Source organism: Aethalodelphis obliquidens, unplaced genomic scaffold (genome assembly GCF_003676395.1).
Source record: "Aethalodelphis obliquidens isolate GAN/ISIS:26980383/991018 unplaced genomic scaffold, ASM367639v1 scaffold121, whole genome shotgun sequence".
NCBI classification, from domain to species: domain Eukaryota; kingdom Metazoa; phylum Chordata; class Mammalia; order Artiodactyla; family Delphinidae; genus Aethalodelphis; species Aethalodelphis obliquidens.
Window position 1 is genome coordinate 1,329,302 of NW_020838065.1, and position 20,405 is coordinate 1,349,706.

General features: G+C 57.5%; 1 protein-coding gene and 1 non-coding gene across 6 annotated transcripts; both read right to left on the reverse strand.

The window, feature by feature from the left end:
* Nucleotides 1-174: 174 nt before the first annotated feature.
* LOC113615656 (small nucleolar RNA SNORD97) lies at nt 175-294 on the reverse strand. Its single transcript, XR_003431074.1, has one exon. It is a non-coding gene; the product is annotated as a small nucleolar RNA SNORD97 (small nucleolar RNA).
* A 3,926-nt stretch (nt 295-4,220) lies between these two features.
* PDLIM7 (PDZ and LIM domain 7) lies at nt 4,221-19,962 on the reverse strand. Of its 5 annotated transcripts, none has more exons than XM_027098255.1 (13): nt 19,891-19,962; nt 18,834-18,939; nt 14,940-15,091; nt 14,829-14,859; nt 13,826-13,842; nt 13,427-13,563; nt 13,229-13,265; nt 12,202-12,263; nt 11,818-12,055; nt 10,641-10,821; nt 4,931-5,051; nt 4,719-4,834; nt 4,221-4,563 (listed from the first exon to the last, which is right to left on the reverse strand). In XM_027098255.1, the coding sequence occupies exons 2-13, from the start codon at nt 18,927-18,929 to the stop codon at nt 4,477-4,479; spliced, it is 1,275 nt and encodes a 424-aa protein (XP_026954056.1). In that variant the 5' UTR covers nt 18,930-18,939; nt 19,891-19,962; the 3' UTR covers nt 4,221-4,476. The 5 variants fall into 5 exon arrangements, with proteins under 5 accessions (XP_026954056.1, XP_026954055.1, XP_026954057.1 ...); XM_027098254.1 differs by lacking the exon at nt 13,826-13,842 and adding an exon at nt 14,246-14,364; XM_027098256.1 differs by lacking the exons at nt 13,229-13,265; nt 13,826-13,842.
* Between the last annotated feature and the right edge of the window lie 443 nt (nt 19,963-20,405).

Here is a 20,405-nt window from a genome sequence, read left to right on the forward strand (position 1 = left end):
GAGAATAAAGCCAGCACTGAGAAAAGCAGAACTGAGAAATGGAGGTGGGGGGAGATCTGGGGGTGGGGGGTGCGGACAGCGACCCGGGGGCTCAGAGACTCCTGATATACATCCATGGGTACTGGATCCTGCTATGTCTGAAGCCATTAACCTTTTAAGTTAAATGAGACAGATTATCCCTTTTTTTTTTTTCTTTGACAGGCGAACATAGAAGTACAGAAAAGAGAGAAAGAAGGTAAAGAATTCCAGCATTGAGTCCTCTTAATAACGTGTCTCTTTATAATCATTGGGCTATCCCTGTTTTTGCTTAAACTAGTTTGAAATGCAGCTGAGGGTCCTTCCTAGTTGACCTAGTCTCCAAGTAGTAGTCATTTTTGTCAGTGGCAAGGGACATGGGTGAAAGCTGAGTTGACCTTCTACTGCTCCCGGGCCCTGAGTGGGAGAACCTAGGCTGGTCTTGGGACTCTCCCTGGCCACTCTGTAGTGACCCCACTGCACAGTCTCCCAGGGCTGACCCCAGCCTCCTGAGTTCTCCGCAGGCTCCCAGCAAGCTTCTTCTTGCCCCACCATAGCTCCTGGAACCCTAGGGTCACCCCCACATGCCCTACCCTGCTCCACTTTAGGTCCCAGTTGGGGAGGAGCCCTTCCTCCACTCTCAGGTTTGGCTTTGGACTCAGGCCAACTCAGGTTCGAATCCCAGCCCTGGCTGCTGCCCCTGTGTGCCATGGGGCAGGGGCCTTTAGCCCGTAGCCTCAGCTCCCTTCCTATAGCAGGACTCTGTGTACCCTGTGAGTGTTCCAAGGCCCAGGTGGGGCCCAGCACCAAGAAGGCAGCACCAGAATCATCAGTTCCTGCCTGTGTACCCTGTACTCCACCACCTGTCTCCCTGCTGACTTCCAATGAGCTCAAGCTGCTCAGGGCTGGAAAATGCCCCTCCCTGGCCTGCTGTCTCTCCAGTTGCCCACTCAGCCCCCCGCCAAGGGCTCTGCCCCCTCGGCTGGGGGGACTGCACTCTCCAAGGGTGCTAATGGCCTCCCATGCCCGGTACAAAGACATTTCCCAGTACCCTTGGCCTCCACCTGCATAGCCTCACACCCAAGCTTGAGAACACCGTGATCCCTGCAGTTCTGTGTTGGGGAGGGCGGGTGCTTGGAGGTGCCGTGGGGGAGCACCTTGGCCTTTGATCCATGGAGCAGCAGACCCGGGCCATTCAGGCTGGGTGGCTCTGGACAGGTCACTTTCCCTCTCTGAGGGAAAAGTCCCTCAGATGTTCAGGTCCCTCATCTGAACATCTTTAATGATATCTCTCTTAAGCATGTTTTGATGATTAAATGACATCTAAGAGATTGCTCTGTGGTTCCGGCAGAGAGAGAGGTGGCTGTTCAGAGCAGGTGCCCATGCTTGTTTTTACTTCCATCCAGACCAGCTCTGCTTTCCTGAGGTTCAGTCCCCAGCTCTCTGCCCTTTGCTCTACTCTCCCTTTACATCTGCCCTCCAATTTCTTCAACCACCTTCCCTTGGCAGGAGCCTCCAAGCTGCCTCCTCCACCCCTCTTGGCTACTCAGCTGACCACGACTGCTAGTGGTCCTCTGGGCCCACCACAGCCAAGCCTCTTAAGACAGCCATCTACACTCTCATCTACACCCTCCCCCTTGATCTTCCAACCCTGGCATCGGCCCCAGCTCTCTGCTAAACTGATCTGGCAAACTTCACCCTGTTGCAAAAGGCCATGGGGACTCGTCGGCCTTACCTGCCTGGTTGACACTCTTGGCGACTTCTGGAAACACTCCTTTCCCGCCTGGGCTTCCCTGCCTCAAGCTCCTTCCCTCCAGAGGCTTTGGTCCTCCACTTCTGGCAGCTGCTTCTGCTTTCTCTGCCCTGTGCCGTGATGTTGCTACTCCCCCATCTCTCATATCTTCTCTATGCTGCGGCCCTGGCCATCCTCACACTGGATTTGGTCCACGTTTTTTTTTTTTTATAGGATTTTAAAAAAATCTAACTTAGTTGCCAACATTGAAAAACCAAATTTCACATAGAAGTCTGAATCTCTGGACGCTGTTGGTAAACTGGCAGATCTGGCTACAGCTCAGCATTCCCACAGGGCTGCCCCCAGAAGGCCCCCCACAGACGGCTTCCAGCAGCACTCACCATCCACCCCTCTCCATGGAAACCAAGGATGGACTGAGAGAGCTTCATGGTTCAAGAGAAGTGGGAGGGAGTATATTTCTTTGTGGAAGTGAAAGATACTCTGCATTTAATATGCCAAGGATGTCTAGGGACTTCCCTGGTGGTCCAGTGGTAAAGAATCCGCCTTCTAATGCAGGGGACATGGGTTTGATCCCTGGTCAGGGAACTAAAATCCCACATGCCACGGGGCAACTAAGCCTGAGTGCCACAACTACTGAGCTCACGTGCCTCAACGAGAGAGCCCGTGTGCCGCAAACTACAGAGCCCACGCGCCCTGGAGCCCGCGTGCCACAACTAGAGAGAAAAAACCTGCACGCCACAACTAGAGAGAAGTCCGTGCGCCACAACGAAGAGCCCACGCCGCAATGAAAGATCCCGCATGCCTCAATGAAGACCCTGCATGCCTCAACTAAAGACCCGACGCAGCCAAAAAAAATAAAATAAATATTTTTAAAAAGGCAACAAGAAATTCTTAAAAAAAAATGAGCCAGGGATAACTATGTTGAAAGAAAATGACATCTTACCTGCCTTACTCCTGTTGTGACCTGCCTGGGCCCCTCTCTGGGCATCAAACACAAGTATCTGTGATAACTACCCCAAACTCACTCCCAAATTGAATCCAAGGTGAATCTAGACTTGAATATTCTGCTGCTCCCTGAATTGGTCTCCTAAATGTCCCATAGGCACCTCATTCAGTCATTCAGCAAACATTCACTGGGCATCCACTGTGTGCTAGGCACTGTTCTAGGCTCTGGCAAGACATCATGAAATTGGAAAAACCCGAATGAACTTTTTGGCCAACCCAACAACACAGGAAGCCCTGCACTCATGCTCCAGGGGTCCTCGAGAGAACACAACAGAGAGGCCCTTCTCTTCTCTTAAAGAGGACAGGCCCAAGCATCTGTTGAGAATGACAACAACTTTAGATGTGCTGAGGTTCCTCATGCCAAGGGAGCCCTGGAGGACAGGTGGCCATGGGCGCACTGAATTGTCTTGGCCTAGTTTGGGGCCTCTCCTCAGTCCTTCTCCAGTCCAAACTTGGAACAGGAGAAATGACAGTCTCCCTGGGGTAGTGGAGGGCACCAGTGGGAAGCAAGAGACCCCAGGGAAAGATGGGGCCACCACCATAGCCTCCAGGTTTTGAGGCAGCAGACAGAAGTAAGCTTCCGAAGGATCCTCCCTGGAGCATGGCACTCAGTGCCGGCCAGTCCCAGGGCAGTGCAGCCAGCTTCGTGCCTGCCTTCTAGTCTGGCTCATGGCTCAGCATCTGTGCGACTTTGGTCAGGTTTCCTAGGCTTTCATCTATAAAATGAGAATAACTGCAGGCACCTCACAGTGTTGCCAGGAGGATCATGTAAGATGATGTGAGGAATGACTGGTATACTCCAGATGTCTAGCAAACCTGCCTTCCTTCCTCTCCTCACCTCTCATCCCAGGTCTCCACTCTGGGCTCCCTGGGACCTGTCACTGGATCCCATCTCTGCCTTTTGGCTTGTTGCTCTTCTCTTCCCCTGAGTCCTGCCCCTCCTCCCAGTCTCTCTCCTTCTGTTCACCCCACTCACGGCTCTCGGGGCTTTTTCTACAACACAGATCTGAGCACTTCTGTGCCCTGATCTCCCCACTGCCACCTTGCCCTCAGGAAGCAGTCCTGGCTCCTTGTCCTGGCACTTGTGGCTTCCCAGGACCAGAGGGCTGCCCTCTCCAGCCCCACCTTCTTTGCCTGCAGCATACAGATGGCAGCGGTCCCTCTAGGCCCTCACTCTGGCGTACTGTTTTCCATGTCCCATCCCTGAGGATGCCCCTCAACTCCTCTTCTCTGACCTCCACGCCAGGCCAGCCCAGGTGCCCCCCACTTCTGCGGGTGCTGGGCCCAGCACATGCGATTCCCCTTTGCCTCCTCCTGCTGACTGAGCGTCCTCCGTGTCCCCATCACAGGACCACCAGGACAGTAAGCCCTGGAAAACTTAATCTCCACCCTGCTACGTGCCTCAGATCCCACCTTTCTTGATGCGTAGGGGGAAGTGCACGCTGGACACAGCTGGATATAGGTTTATTGTGGCACTGGACGTGAAGAGGGGCCGGTGAGGCCAGCACCAGTGTGCGGAGGTGGTGGAGGGAGTGGGGGGAGGTGAAGCAGGTGGGCAGGGGCTCGGGGAACCGCAGGCTCAGGCCAAGAGTCGGGGTTGGGCAACTTTTGCTGGCCCTACCCAGAAATCTGGGGCGATGACTCCAGAACCAGCAACCCCTCCAGCTGGACAGGGCAGGGTGGCAGCAGTGGGTGGGAGGGGCTCACACGTGGGAGAAGGCGTGGCTCTTGCAAAGGGGCTTGTCCTTCTTGGAGTAGAAAGTTTTTCCTTCCAGGTTGATCTGACATATCTGGGAACAGCCAAGGTCCAGTTACATGGGGTTGGAGGTGGCAAGAGAGGCCCCTTCCCAACCTCTTCGGAATCCCAGAGGCAGGGGTGGGAGGGAGGCTGGTGAAGAACACAGGGCTCTGGGGGCGGGGCCTGAGTCGGAGGAGGGGCACTCACCGCGCACACGAAGCATGTATCGTGCCAGCTGAAGCCCAGCGCCTCTAGGAAGCGGTCCCCGGCATCGATCTTGAAGTCACAGCCTCGGCATTTTGTGCCAAACATCTTCTCATAGTCTGGAGACACACAGAGAGGAAGGGGCCCCTGGGTTCTCCCCTGCCGCGCCCCGCCCCCTCACCCAGCCCCGCCTCCTTGCCTGTTCCACCCGATACCTCGCTCGCAGTAGGGGGCCCCCTCCTCCATATAGAAGGCCCTATTCCGAATGGGTGTCTTGCAGGCCGCACAGGTGAAGCAATGCACGTGCCAGGTCATCTTCAGGGCGTGCATGATCTCCTGGGAGGAAGCGACAGTCACTTGGCAGCTCAGCACCCTCCTCTCCAGAGCCGGGGACACAGGAAAGCAGGCTTGGGTCCTCTTTCTTTCAGGGTAAATGTTACGTCTGCACACGCATTGCTGCTACTTTCTTTCTCCAACCCTGAGGTCTCCCCGTGGCTGTCCACCACGCCACGTCTAAAGCTCAGCTCCCCATCTCTGCACCCCATACCTCTTGCATTCCCACAGCTGTCTCCATCTCAGTTGATGGCAACTCCATCCACGTGGACCAAATTCCCTGCTTTCTCCCACACCTCACTTCAGGTCCACCAGGAAATCCTGCTGGGTCCACCTTCAAGATGCGTCCAGATTCTGAGCACTTCTCACAGCCTCCCTGATGTGAGATGTGAGCCTTGGGCACCTCTGACCTGGATGACTGCATGAAACTGGCTTCTGTGCTCCTCCCTCTGCCCTTACAGACTGATATCAACCTGTGCCAGGCCACATCCTTCTCTGCCCCAGTTCCTGCGTAGTCCACATTTCTCTGAGCAAAAGCCAAAGCCCTGGGAAGGGCCCAGAGGCCAGCAAGTCTGGCCTCTGTCCCTCTGCTCTCCCCATATGGCCTCTCATCCCTGGTTGACACACCAGGCACACCGTCTTGGGGCTTCACACCAGCTGTCCCCTCTACCTGGACTGCTCTGCACCAGATACCTGCAAGGCCCACCCCTCACCTCCTTCAAGTTTCTGCTCAAAGGTCACCTTCTCCATGAGGCCCACTCTGACACCACCAGTTCATAGGCCAACCCGCCTTCCCAAAGCCACACTCCCAATAGCGCTTTCCTTTTTTCCATAACATACTACCAGGTAATTTACCTATTTTGTCATTGCTTATTGTCTGCTCCCCACCCCCCTCTTCTTCCTGATCCAGTGTAAGGTCCAGGAGGGCATGAAATACCAACTGTCCTGTTAGTAGGTATATCCCAACAGTGCCTGGTCCATGGGTATGCATCACAAGTGCTCGTGAGTTGAGTTAACCTGCTCCAATGGAGGCCTGCCAAAGCAGAGGCTGCTGGTGGGCTGAGCTCTCCCTGGGGCTGGGACCCCCGGGCCAACCAGGGCAGCAGCATTCCTATCCGGAGCAGGCAGAAGGCAATGTGGAGCCCGGAGGGGGGATCAGATCTTTGAGTTCAGCCAGACCTTAGCTGTGTGGCTTGCCCAACAGCTTTACCTTCTCTTTACATTTGGCTCCTTCCCTTTTGAACTGAGAGCCCAATCCCAGCTTTGCAGGGGTGTTGTAAAGATGGTCCCACATCTAAAGCCAGGGGTCCCAGACCCAGTACCTGCCAAGGCCAGGTGGGGACTGTGCTGCGGGAGAGCACCTGTTCTCCCTGCGGGGGTGGTGCTGACCACTTCATTCAGGAACGCCTGGAAGGCTCAGGTGGAAATCTAGGTGTTAAAGTCAAATCCAGTTTTTCAATGTTGGCCATTAATTTAAAAATGAAGTGTGGACCAAGTAAGACAAGACATAAGCGTGGGAAGCACCTAACTCTCAGCTGGCCCGTGTGACCTCTATAAAATCTGTCACAGGAATTCCCTGGCAGTCCAGTGGTTAGGACTCCATGCTCTCACTGCTGAGGGCCCAGGTTCGATCCCTGGTCGGGGAACTAAAATCCCACAAGCTGTGTGGAGTGGTCAAAAAAAAAAAAAAATTTGTCACATCTCACATATACCTCTCAACCACCCTGGCCAGGAAGTTACTGCCACCCCCATTTTAGTGAGGCCCAGAGAAAGTGACTTGCCCCAGGTCATACAGCCAATAGATGGTGGAAATGTGTTTTGAGCCCAAGTCTGGCTCGCTACAAAGCTGGCCCTTCCCACTGCCTGGTGTTGCCTCTTTGCAAGGAAAAGACAAAGGGTTGGGGGAAGGAACTTGGCTGTGAGCCCACAGAACAGGGTCTTGGCAGGAGCATGGGGAGCCCAGAGCTGGGCCCAGTGGGAACATGGGCAGGGAGGCAGGTCTCTGCCAGTATCCAGAAGAACACGTGAGCCAGTGTTCCCTGTCTCATGCCCAAAGCTTCCTAAATCTATCTGCCTCTCCCATCCCACCATGCTGACCCAGGGCCAGCAGCTCAGTTCTCCTCCTCTAGCTGTCTCCCTCTGCCCCAGGGAAGCTTGCCAGGCACACCTGACCTCAGAAGTCCCCAGCTCTGAACTTCTAACACGGCCCCTGCCCCGCTCTTCCGCCTCATCTCACACCCTCCCTGTGTGTTGCCTTGTGACACAGCTCTTCACTCCTCTTGGAGCACTTTCCCCTGATCCTTCTCCAAGCTAATTCCTACTCATGTTTTAAGTTCAGCTTAGAGGCCACTTCCATCCACTCCTTCAAGTGTTAATTGATCACTTCCTATATATTGGGCACAGCATAATGTGTGAGCAAAACAGCCCTGGTCCCAACCCATGAAGTGCACCCTGCGGAAGAGATGGGACAACAGGACTGGAAGGTAGTGAGCAAACAGTGGGGAGCCTGGGCTGGTGGGGAGGGTGGGTATCAGGGAAAGTACCCCTGAGGAAGTGCTATTTGAGTCCCGGATGAGAAGAAATGAGGTAAAGAGAGTGCTAAAGAGTATTCCTAGCAGAGAACAGCCTGTGCAAAGGTCCTGTGGTGAAGGGAACAGCACACTGGCAAAATGGAGAAGCGCATGTGGCTGGAGCATAGAGTGAGGGGGGCTGGTGGTGAGTGGTGAGCCTTGAGAGCATAGTGTTCCAGAGGGTCCCCAGACCAGGGGACAGGTCCCCTCTAATGTGTCCCCTCCAACTCTGCTGAAACAACCTGATTGTCCTGTGTTTCTCTCCCCACGCTCCACTCTGAGCTCCGAGAGCAGGCATAGTCCCAAGCACCAGGCACAGGGAGAGCCCAAAGCGCGTGGTAAATTGGGAAGGTTAGCTTTCTGCCCCATGCGAGGGTGAGGTAGGAGCTTCCTGGGGTCTGTCAGGCCCTGGAGTCCCTGCAAGAGGGGAAGCTGAGGGCCCTTGGGCCACACTGTGGAACCACTGGCCTGGGCTGGGGCAGGAGCAGGGCTTGCCACCTTACTCTGGGCTTACTCTAGGACCCAGGAGCCAGTCAGGCTCTGTGAGCCTTGCCTCCTCATCTGTGGCCTGGGTGATAACCCTGCCCACCCAAAACTGGGGCAGGGAGGGACAAGAGTGCCGTGCAACACAGGCAGGGCCATCAGCGAACAGCAGGGCCTTGATCTGTGGGAAACAAACCCAGATGCCAGCTTAAGAAAGGTCCTGGGATCCAACCCGTTCCGCTAGAACAGTCCAACAGGGTATGGCCTAGGCTGGTGGAGAAATTACTGTGATCTTGGGCAAAATTTCCTCATCTGTAAGATGAGAATAATCAAACTGACTTCGTAGTACGATTAGTTGGATGCCTACGCATAGTAAATTACCCACAACACAAGACTGTGATAATATCCTTTCTTCCCTTCCAGTCTACTGATGGAACCCCCATTTTTTGCTGGGCACATATCTATACCAGACTATATTTCTCAGCCTCCCTTGCAGCTCAGTGTGGTTATGCGATTGAGTTCTGGGCAATGGGATGGAAGCGGAAGGGTTGGGTGGCAGCATCTTCTAAAGATGGCTCCCAAAAGCCTTCTTCTCATTCCAACATCCTGCTGGTTGGAACGTGGAAATTTTGCCTGAAGCTCAAGCGGCATCTTGGACTACAAGTGGTAAGTAAGCCAATGTTGAGAATGTCCGAGAAACAAGATCCAGGAGCCTGGATCTGCCTACAAGTCCCAGATTGCCCACCTCTGGACTTTCTTAGGTAAGTAATAGCCGCCATTATTTTTTCTATCACTTGCGGTCAAGGTAATCATCACTAACATGACCATCACTACAGAGCTCTCTAGCCACATCTGGAAGCTCTGCCTATGAATCCAGAAATGGGGAGAAGCGTGAACGGCAAGAAGAGCCCAAGCTGAAAGTCAGCAGTGCCTGGGGCTGCTCTGGCTCGGCCCTCATGCTCTGCAGCCTTGGGCAATTTCTGCCTCTCTCTGGACTTCAGTTTCCATACAGGTACAACTGAAACCCCCTCAACTTGTTACCCTGCCTGTTATGCTCCCCTTTCCTCAGGCTGCTGAGCCCCTGACACCCTCAGAGTCCCCTTCCTCTGTGTGAGCTCCTGGGGGCAGGGCCACGCCTGTCTCTTCACGAGGTGTCCCTAGCGTGGGGCATACTGCCCACACTCAGTAAAGAGAACGAATGGGAGAAGGTAGATAGTGCATCACTCTTAACCCATGACCTGTGCTGACTCAAGTCCCAAGCTCAGCTCTGGGTGGCAGCTAGGTTGCCCTGCCGGAGACCAGGCCAGGCTATGCTGCATATTTAGCCTCAGCGAGGAGAACAGGATTTTGAATCACAAGTTTTTGAGCCTAAATTTCTGGCTTTGCAAATCAATAGTCCTGTGTCCTTCAAGCCCATCAAGTCATCTTTCAGAGTTTCCGTTTTCATATGTACTAGGGGCGGCAGACACGGTGCATTAGCCTCCCAAAAGCCTGTCACAACCCCCTTCTCTTTTGCCTTTCTCCCTTACAGAGGACAGAAGCTAAAATACTGGATTTGCCAGCTTCCCCCATGGTCCAGGTGCTCACAGGATAACAATTCCAACAACTGAGATAAGGATTCAAGTTCCTGGTTTTTCTTCCAGAGTCAAAAGGCAAAACCTCATTAAAAGAAAGCATCTGCCCCAACCATGATACAATACACTTGAGGACAAAGATCTACATGCTAAGGGTTTCGGAACTTAAAAAGAGGAAAAGCCTAAAGGCATCCTTGAGCTGCTATTCCACCCCTGGAATTCTTGTGATTGAAGTAAATATTACTCCTTCTGTTTTAACCTCTGTAGTGGGGTTTTCTATTACCGAAGCTGAATGCAATCCCCACACAGCAGCCATCTCTTGTTTTGGCCTGACTAGCACTTACCTCCCTTCTTTGGGTAATGTCATCCTGGTTTTATTTTCAAGGAACCAGTCCTGTGGTTCAGGCAAGGCCACCAAACCCCACTCCAGGAGGGGGTGTCACCCAGGCCTGGCCAATTAGAGTCATGGGGCTTGGTTCAGAGATGGGTATCAGCACTGGGACTCTTTATACATCAACTGGCACCGAGATGCTCTCTTTCACTTTGTGGTGCTAACCTGGGGAGATGTAACCCTGGAGCCACTGTGGCACCATCTTTGCCGCTTTCTAGGGAAAAGCATGCTGGGAACTAAGCCAACAAAGATGAAACCAGAGGCAAGTAGTAGAAAGACTCCTGATGACCCCGGGATATGCATTCAGCTGGGCCTGAAGTTAGCACCCCTCAGCCTTTCTGATTATTTGCGCCAACACTCTCTTGCTTGAGCCCTTTTGAGTGGGATTTAGGTCATTTTTAAGAGGATCCTGATTAAAGAAAAGTAAGGTCAATATAGCAGCCCGACTGTTAGGCTGGTAAGGTTCCAATAGGCTCCTGCAGGGAGAGCTCCCAGGCTCAGGAGTTGCTCAACAACACTCCTCAACACTCAAGGGTCAGACTTGCCTTCCCAGCCACCCACCAGCCCCACTCACGCCAGTGATCTTCTTCTTGCATTTGGCACAGCTGGGTGCATAGCGCACGTCATAGCAGGGCGGGCAGAAGATGGCGCCCTTTTCCTCGAAGAAGCCACCCTCTTCCAGGACCTTCCCACACTGACTGCACACAAACTCCTCGGGGTGGTATGCGTGGCCCAGCGCCACCAGGTAGCGGCCCCTGGCGGGAGGCAAGGGCAGTGAGCAGGAATGGATGCAAACGAAGTCGGGGTTCCTGGCTAGAACCCCATGGGGTTTACCCAAAACCTACTATGAAGCCTTGAAGGGAAAGTTCATTCTCTCCATCTCCAAATAGGGGAGAAACAGGCTTGGGAGGTGACTTGCCCAAGGTCACACAGCAAGAGAGACAAAGCTGCACTGTTTTGATGACAGGAGATGAGGGAGAGGGGCAGTGTTGGAAAAGGAGGAAGGTTACACTGGGTGAGAGCTGCTGATTTGGGCCTAATAAGTTGAACCCAGGGAATTGGTGCCCTGGGGCGGGGGGCAGGACGCCTGGAGTGCCCGTGAGCCCTGAAGACCAGTGGGCACTTGAGCTGAGCCTGGTGCCCACCCTGTCCTGCTTGCCTGTTCCATCTGGCCTGGGGAGGGCCCTGCAGGTCCCAGAGAAATGGGGATGTCTGAAGGAGGGGGTGCTTCACAGAGCCTAAGAGCTGACAGGAATCTAGAGCAGTGCAGGGCCTGGGATGAGAACTACGAAGGCACACTGTCACACTGATTCTGGGGGGCTGTGTGACTCTGCTGGGCCCCGGGGAGCAGTGCAGAGAGGGAGGGACTTCAGAGGCTTAGCGGAGAGAGACCGAGTGAGCAGGAAGGAGAGAGGCAGAGGGACTGGGAAGGGGAGGCCCTTCCTTGCCCAGAGAGCAGCAAGTCTAGGGCTGCAGCTTGGCTGTGTCATTGGCACTTCCTCCATTTCACCAGGGCAAATGCTGAACAGAGGCTAATGACGGGTGGGCTGCGGGTAAGGAGTGCGGGATTCAGAACCTGAGGAACCAGCCCAGGTCCCTACCCTCACTCCAATAGGGAACCGAATCCTCATCCTCCCGCAGGGGCAGCTGAGATGAGTGGGGAGATATATGGGGAGCAGAGATCAGAAAGACACCAGGGCTGGACTTGAGGTCAAGAAAGACCACGGTAGGAAAGGAACAGGGCCACCCACCGGATGACCTTGTGGCACTGGTGGCACACGGGAGTCTTGCCATTGCTGCCACCGCCGCCTCCAGGGCCCCCTCCAGCGGCAGCTTGCACAATGGAGGTGCGGTTCTGCATGGGCGTGGGTGTGGCTGGCTGGGTGTGCCGGGTCAGCACCGTGCTGGTCTTGTCCGGGGCGTAGCGCTCGGCGAATGCAGGGTCCACAGCCCAGGGCGGGCGGCTGGTGGGGCTGGGGGTGGTAGGGCCTGCCAAGGCCAGGAAAGTGACTCCAGGGGGGTGCCCAGGGACGCCACAGGACCGTGGGGAGACCCCGGGGCAGCTTGGAGGGGCCCACCCCCATGCCTCTGGAGGCTACCCACCCTTCCCCAGGCCCGAGCCCACTCTCTCTCACCAGGCCAGGGTTCCTGGGGTGTAGCTGAAGCTGGGGCTGGGGCTTCTGTCCTGGGCACCTGGCTGTAAGATCTGCCATTCAAGGCCCTGCACGGCTAAGGCTCCTGGCATGGCTCCACCCCCCAACCTTGGTCCTGCTGGCCCCATGGGAGATGTGTGGGTGCATGAGAGCTGCTGGGTTGGACTCCAGGTCCCACTGGGGTAGGGATGGGTAGGGCAGCTTCTCCTAGCCAGGTTCCAGCTGGCTGGTCTGTGGCACAGGGCTGGGAGGTGGAGCAAGGCTCTCACTTCTGGGGCAACTCTTGGGTCTCCTTCTGATGGCAAGGCCCCCTTTTCTGGGTACCCCCACCCACTGAGACCCAAACTGGCAGGGCCCATACTGGATCTTATCCATCTAACACCCCCTTACCCCAAATGCAAACCAAGCCTACAAAGATAGAAGACAGAGGCAGAAAAAGCAGGGCCGAGCATGTTTATTTTCATGCCTAAGCCAGCACAGACCTGGCAGACAGCAGTACCATAGGGCAAAGAGTGAAGACAGTGTCAGATGGAGCCGGGCCCTGTGCCAGGAGGGCAGCCGAGGCCAGGCCAGTAGGAGGCTCAGTCCAGGGGCAGGAAAGGGAGGGGTGAGGTAGGCAGAAGCTGGAGGCACCAAGGCGGGGGGTGCCTGGGAGGAGGAACAGAAAGAGAGAGGCAGAGAGGGCAGCCAGCCGGCGAGGGCCAGGCTACGACTGCACGTTGAGCACGTGGGCAGAGCGCTGGTGGTGCCAGTCCCGGAGGCGGGTGTAGCGTGGGCTCTGCAGCTCCAGGACATACTTTTCCCTGAGGGGCAGAGAGAGAAGGAGGAGAAAGTGGAAGGAAGGAGAGATGGAAGGGAGGAAGGGAGGAAGGGAGGAAGGGAAGGAGGACTGAAGAAAGGAAGGAGAATGGAGAAGCCTGGCTAGGGATGGCCAGGAGCAGACACAGGATGGTGGGTGGAATGGGAGAGGCAGGAAGTGAGAAAGAGGGGCTGGAGCTCGTCCTGTTACCTTGATTTCTTCAGATGCTCCTCATCCGGGTCTTGCACTGAGAGGGCAGAGGCAGGCATTGACCAAGAGCAGACAGAAGGCCACCCCAGCCCTGAGCCCTGGCAGAGGGTCACGGGGTGCCGGAGCAGGCTCCAGCTAAGCCCAGGCCCGGGTTGGGGGCCAGGAAGAGAGTCTGCCCTGCCCTGGGATGGCACTTACTGAACTCGGTGCCCGTGAGGTGGGCGAGAATGCGGAAGGAACGGGACTGGCCTGTCCCAGGCCTCGGCCGCCAGTCCTCCGTGTCCTCCATCAGCCGCTGCTTGCTGGCGTCTGGGACCAGCGGTCGGAGCGGCTGTCTGTGGGGAGGGTGTGGCTCAGAACCTCATGCTGGGGTGGGCAGTGGGGGCAGCCCCTCCCCAGATTTGGTACATGTGGGCTATGGTGATGGCAGAGTGGGGAAGGGCAAGGCCAGGGCCCTGCTGGGTGGGAGGTTGCATAGGTAAGTGAGAGGGGAGGAGGGCAATCAAGGTGAGAGTAGGGCAGCCAGGGTGGGGAGGGGCCACCACCCAGAGTGCCAAAAGGAAGAAAGAGAGGGACAGGCAGAGGGGGCTCACTGACTTGTCAGGGGTCTGCACCTGTGAAGGAAATAGACACATGGACAGATAAAGGGACAAAGAAATAGACAAGGGGAGGAAGAAAGACGGCATGGGGTCAGAATAGCTTGAGGCAAGGCTGCACTGAGCGTCTAGGGCTCAGACGGCCCGACACTAAACCCCAACCCCAGGCCACCAGCGAGGGGGCGCTGCCTCGTTCAGAGCCTCCAGGAGGACAGTGCCCAGGCAGGAGCCACACCCTCGGTGGGGCCCTGTGCCTGCAGTCCCCGCCCTGGCCGCCAGGGGGCGCTGCCGCACGGTTCCGGCCGGGCTGGGGCACAGCGCAGACTGAGCAGCAGCGGGCAGCGGGCGGGCGTGGGGTTGTGGACAGATGGCGTGGGCGGTGGGCGGGCAGGAGGGATGTGGGCGGGCAGGGTGGACGTACCCATTCTGCTGCGGGGCGCTGTCAGCGGGCTGGGGGGCCCCGAAGGGCCGGGCCGTCTTGTTGAGGGAGGCGCTGGGTGCAAAGGTGTACCGCGGGGGGTCCGCGGCTGGGGCCAGGGCCTGGGCGGAGACAGAGCGGGCAGGGCGGGCAGGGGCGGGGACCTGGCTAGAGTGGGGTGCCCCCCTGGCGCGGAGAGGACTGCGGCGCTCCAGCCCCACCCCCACACATCTGGCCTGAGGCTACGAGGAAGGGGCGACTCGGGTTTCAAGGGTTTCAAGGGGCCCATTTGGGAGCGATGATCTCAGCCCACGCGGCCCGAGGGCTAGGGCGGACTAGTGCAGCTTGCAGCACAGGCCGGCGGGAGGCAGACAGGCAGACGGACAGACAGGCAGATACGCGTGGTACCCTGACCGTGCGGCAGCCCCCGGCCCAACTCCCAGTCCCCAGACTCCCCAGCTCTGGCCTCCACCCTCTACTCCCAGCCAGGGATGGGGGTACCAAGGCTGCACCAGGGAGGGCAGTTCAGCCCGGACGTCCAATCCCACCCCGCCTGCCACCCAGATGTCCCAAGCCCCTCACATACCTTCTGCAGTTTGCTCTGAGGCGGCTGGGCCCTAAAAGAGAAGGGAAAGGGGTGTTGATGGGCAGCCCCAATGGCATGCCCACCTGCCAGGCCTGCTCAGCGCCCGCATACCTGCTGAGACCCAGGCTGAGGCGCTCCCCACAGGCACGGATCTTGTTCTGGGCTTCGATGTGTGTGAGGCCCCCCGCATTCTCACCATCGATACTCAGCACCCAGTCGCCCACGGCCACGCCGGCCTGCGCAGCTTTACCTCCAGGAGTGAGCTATGGAGAGACAGAGGATCGTGGAGGCCCAAGGCTCTGCAGGCCAAACTCAGGCCAACAGCAGCCAACCCTGCCTTTCCTTAGCTGCCCCACGTGCAGAACCCAGAGGCCTCTTCATTCAACATATTTCTGGGCAGCTGCTGCATACTAAAGCCATCTGGAAGGGGGTGGGGCTCACCTGAGCTTCACCACCGCCCCAATCACCCTGCTTATTTATTCGTTCACCTCCAGAGACCCTCCCCACAGTCCAGAAACTGCTGACATCAACAAGCAGCCACCTTCAGGCTAAAACCCAAGCTTCTCAGCTCCAGCCGCAGCCTTTTGAGGCCCCTGCTGGCCTCTCGCCCAGGCCATTCCACCCACCAGACATGCCCTCTGGCTTGTGCGTGTGGCATGTACCTCCCTGAGCACTGTTGGGTGCTCTCATTGACCTCTTACATTCCTAGCACCCTGTCCTGGAGCCATCGTCAGGGATCTACTGGAACACTTCAAGCACCAGGAATAGGCCCCCTCACCTCTAGGTTCCCGGTGATCAGTGTGACTGAATGGGGTCCAAAATGTCAGCTGGGGCTTCATAGGTTGTAAATAAATATGGATGTCACCCCCAAGCCCTCAACTGCCACATCACCCTCTGCCCCCAATCCTTCAGGCTCTGAGTTGTGAATCCCTGGTTCCCATGGCAAATGAGAAGCAATACTAGGCTGGAAGGAATGGTCACCACCAACATGAGCTGAAACCATCAGGATGACTTCTGGGAAGTGGTGGGCTTTGGCGAAAGGAGAGTGGGATGGGCTGCCTATGGTGTGAGAGAGTCCAGCTATTCACGACGGCCTCAAATGCTGGAAGGAACCAGGATTTGGCCTTGAGATTGGGAGGAACCAACAGCAGTTTTAAGGCCCAGGGTGGGGTATTTGCCAGGGTCCAGATAGAGGTGACCCTGAAGAACCCCACTGGGCCCTCCCAGCCCTCTAGCCTAGTGGCAGCAACACAGGCAGGAGTGGCACTGCTGTTCATAAGTCTAAGCCCACAGGGCTGCCTGGCCATCTGGCAAGGGGCCTGGCATTGAGCAGGCTTGTGGGGAAGTGCTGGGAGGCAAATTCACAGTGAGATTTGAGGGGTACAGGCTGTCTGTGGCCCCATGAGGCTCATCAGGTAGGCTGATGCTCAGACTCAGTTGAGGCAGAGAGAGGAGATAAAGGGTTCCAGAGAGATGGCAGAGGGACCAGATGCAGGGACTAATGGCACTAGGGAAAGAAGGGAGAACTGGGTTTGATGGCTCTATTTCATGCTTGGGAAGTTAGAAGGGTAAGACAGCTGGGTGGCCCTTTCTTCACCTGCTAAATGGTAATAGCAGCTTACGCTTATTGAGTACCTAGTACTGCCACACACTGAATCCTTCAACAACCCTGTGGAGTAGAGTCTGGGAATATACCTATTTTACACATGGAAAAACAGAGACGTTAAGTAACTTGCTTCAAGTTACCCAGCTAGCAACTCAAGAGGCAAGGCCAGGACCCTGACCCTAAGGCCCCACCCTACCAGGCCATCTCTGCTGAGAGCTGGGGCCCAACTCAGAGGTCAGCCCTCTGGCTGGAAAGACCCCCTGACCTCCTAGCTGGGTTTAGGGCTTGGATCCCCTACTTACCTCTAGTCCAATCCAACCCCTTATAATGGGCATGGGGAAGTGACGCCCTTGCAAGGAAGTGACTTACTCAAGGTCGTGGTGAGTCAGTAGACGGGAAACCTGGTCTGGCCACTCCCTACCCACACTGGCTGGCTCCTGGGAGGTGTGGGCTAAGCCTGAGGTGGGGGTCTCAGGTTGAGCAGGAGCAGTTGGCTCCCAGAGAGGAGATGGGGAGCTGGGGACTACTTCCTTCTCTCGAGTGAGGAGGCTAGGAAGCACAGGAGGGATAGGGGAGTGATCAGAAAGGTGGAGACAGAAGCAGAATGGGGGGGGCAGGGGGGGCGGGGTGTGTCTGGAGAGAGAAGCAAGAGGGCCCAAGGGACCAAGGAGGGGAAAAGCCAGGGGGCTGGACACTGCATGGAGTAGGGGGTGAGTCAGCCTGAGGGCTCCACTGAGCAGCCCAACCCCCAAGTCCCAGACATTACCTCATCTCCCAGGCCCGGGCCTACAGCCAGCCCTAGCCCCTCCCTGCCCCACTCCATGCTGGGGTCAGGGGAGAGAAAGGGTGCCAGCCCAGCTCAGAAAAGACCACCCCACACACCCACCCACCAGGGCCTAGGTCCAAATCCAGGGATGGGCTCGGCTAGTGGCCCCACCCACATGCTGGGGCTGCTGACAAGGAAGCCTGGGCTCAGACTGCCCCCAACAGGCCACATCTGAAAGTCCACCCCTTAGGCTACTTTGTTGCCCATCCTCACCAATGAAGAAACTGAGGCTCAGAGGTCAGCCAAGGCCCCAGCCACACTGGCCAGCACTTTCCCAGGGAGGGGAGTATAGGGTAGGTTTCCAGGGCTGGCAAGGCTTGGGAACTGGGTGTGGGATAGGTGTATGTGGTAGGGACACCACTGCCCTTGGCTACGTTGCTGGTAGGGCAGCTTCCAGGGAACCCTGTGGAAGGGTCCCTGGGAACAGTGACTGCCTGCCTGCCCTGGCCACCAAGCCCAACTCTGACAGACTGCCTTGGGGCCCCCTCTAGCTGGGCCCTCTGGCCCCCTCCAGGCTGTGCTTGCCCTGGGCTTTCTGCCAATAGCTGCCTGCCCACCAGGAGCCTGGGTGGGCCTCTCTGGACAAGCGGATATGGTGACAGGAAGTCCCCACCCCCTCCTGACCCCCAGGCCACAGTCAGAGACACCAACCCAAGGGCTGGCCTCGTGCTCTCAGTGCAGGCAGTTTGTTCTATGTCCCACAACTGACCCCACAGCTGGAGCCACAGCCTGGTGGTGATCAGCTGAGGGGCCCACTCATGCGGTTCAGGGGTCCAGGCCTAGGCCAGCTTTTTTCCAGCTCTGCAGACTCCAGCCACCAGTTGGCCATCCCAGCATGGGACTGCATTCTTGGGCTTATAAGGCAATCCCCCTGCCACAGGGAGGAGCCAGCCCTCAGCTCCACCCCCACCAGAACAGGCTCTTGGGAGCTGAAGTCACAGCCCTAGAGCCCGGTCCTAACCCCTGCTTGGGGTCAAAGGCCACTGCATCCTGAATGGGACCAGTGGCTGGGATAAAGGTCCTCACATAGGCTGGGGAGAGGCAACCCACCCACCCACAAAAACTACAGGCCATCCCTGTGCCTGAATTCCAATTCCTGCTTTGCCATGGAATCGCTGAAGGAGCCCCTTCACCTCTCCAAGTTATCTCAACTGGATAAACAGGATGACAGTTGCTATTCCTTGGGTGGCAATGAGGATGGAGTGAGATCCTGCAGTCAGAGTGCCCTGCCTGGGGTCCAGCTCCAAGCATTGCTCCCTGAAGCAGCTTAGGCCCTTCCTGGAGACCTGAGGCTCCCCTCCTCCAGAAATGGCATCTCCCTGAGCCTCGAAGGTGGCCCCAGGAGCTTCGTGGACTGGCATCAGGTACAGTGCAGTGCTGTGGAAGTGTGGGAGCTCCTTTCCTAGTATCTGCCTAGTTGGCAGTCCTTGTGGCAGGAGCCCACATCTCTGGACCTGGACACCTCCTGGCCTACTGGCCTCAGCTCACTCCTGCTCAGACGCCTCCCATCACTCACTGGAGATCTGAGCACCCAAAGATTCCTGAAGGAGCCCCTGCCTCAACCTAGGCTCACCCGGGAGATGGAGAGGGGCACATTGAAGTCCTTGCCCCCCTGCAGCCGGAAGCCCCAAGGTGCTGGCCCCTCTAGCACCACCTTGAAGGAATCCATGGTGCCGCTCCTGAGAGGAGAGAAAAGGTGAGTGATGCATAGTGGGTGCACAGGCAGGCCCATCACAGGACACCAGCCTCGGACTAGTGCCAGGCAGGCATGGGCAGACGCTGAGCACACCCAGGGGGAGGGTAGGCGGGCACCTTGTTAGGTTTGGCTGGGCTACTAGCTGGCAGACCTCACTTTAGAAAGACAGGGGCAACCCCCCTTCCCTAAGGAACTGGGAGGGTGAGGGGAGCCCGCATCCAGTCTTGAGGTTCCTCTCATCCAGGAGTGGATCGCAGGGCTAATTTGGCACGGCCTCCTCCCAAGCCAACCTAGAGCCTCGGACTGGACGGCAAGGCCAGTCCGGGGCCGGCGCTCCTCTCCCCCGCCCCCAGGTCCCGGCAGGCAGGCCTCGACTGGAGCCTGCTCGGACTATATAAGGCATGTAAGCTGACACTGTGCGGAGCCAGCGGAGGGAGCACACAGGGGCTTCGGACGCGAGGGGGAGGGGTGGGGAGGGAGGCGGCTGGAGCGGGTCCTAGCCATTCCAGGCCCAGTCGAAGCTGCTGGGAGCCAGGGCGGGACCCCTGGGCGCTGGGGGGGACTGCGCGGGGGCGCGGCCCCTGCGGAGGCTGGTGGGGGCTGGGACTCCAAAGCGTGGCCAGGAAGGGGATTCATCGTGGAGCTCAGTGGGGGTGGTGCCTCCCACACAGGCCTGCTACCATCCAGACGTGACTCAGTTTCTCCCGCCCGGGCCCCATGCACTGGCCGAGTCCGGGGAGTAGGGAGCGGCGCAGGCGCCAATCAGCCCCGCCGCAGCCGGCTTTGCCGCAGGAAGGCGGGGGCGGGGGTAGGGGCTCCGGCCCACCGGAGGAAGCGCAGAGCTGGCTAAGACCCCCAGTACCCTCTGTGGTCCCCAGTAGGCCTCTGCTATCCGCCTGGTCCTGCCCGAGACGCCCCGCGCTGTCGCATGTACCTGCCCGGCCCCGCCGGGGCGCTGCTCGCCGGCGATCTCCAAAGAGCAGCGTTGGGATCCGCCGCCCGAGTTCTGACCCCGCCCCCGTGGCCGTCGTCCGCTTTGAGCCCGCGTAAGGGGGCGGAGCCAGATACCACGCCCCTGTCAGAGTCACGGCCTCTCGGGCGGTGGGAAGCCCCACCCAATCCTTCCGCTCCGCCCAATCACGAAGTCCCATCTCGCTTTGAGCTGTAAGACACGGTCCTCGGGGCTTGGACGGGGCCTGGGCGGGGACTGGGCTGCTGGACACCTTCCTCGCCCCGGAGCCCGACCCGCCGTTTTCCTGGCCCCTTGCGCCTCCCGTTGGAGGAATGAAAGGAAAGCCGCCTTGGAAACCAGACAGATCTGGACCTCAGTCATCTCTGAACCTTAGTTTCCAACTCGGAAAAATGGGACAATAATACTCGCCTCTCAGGGCCGCCGTGAAGATAGGCACAGTTTGGCGTAAGGCACAGCCATTGGCGGTTCCAGAATTT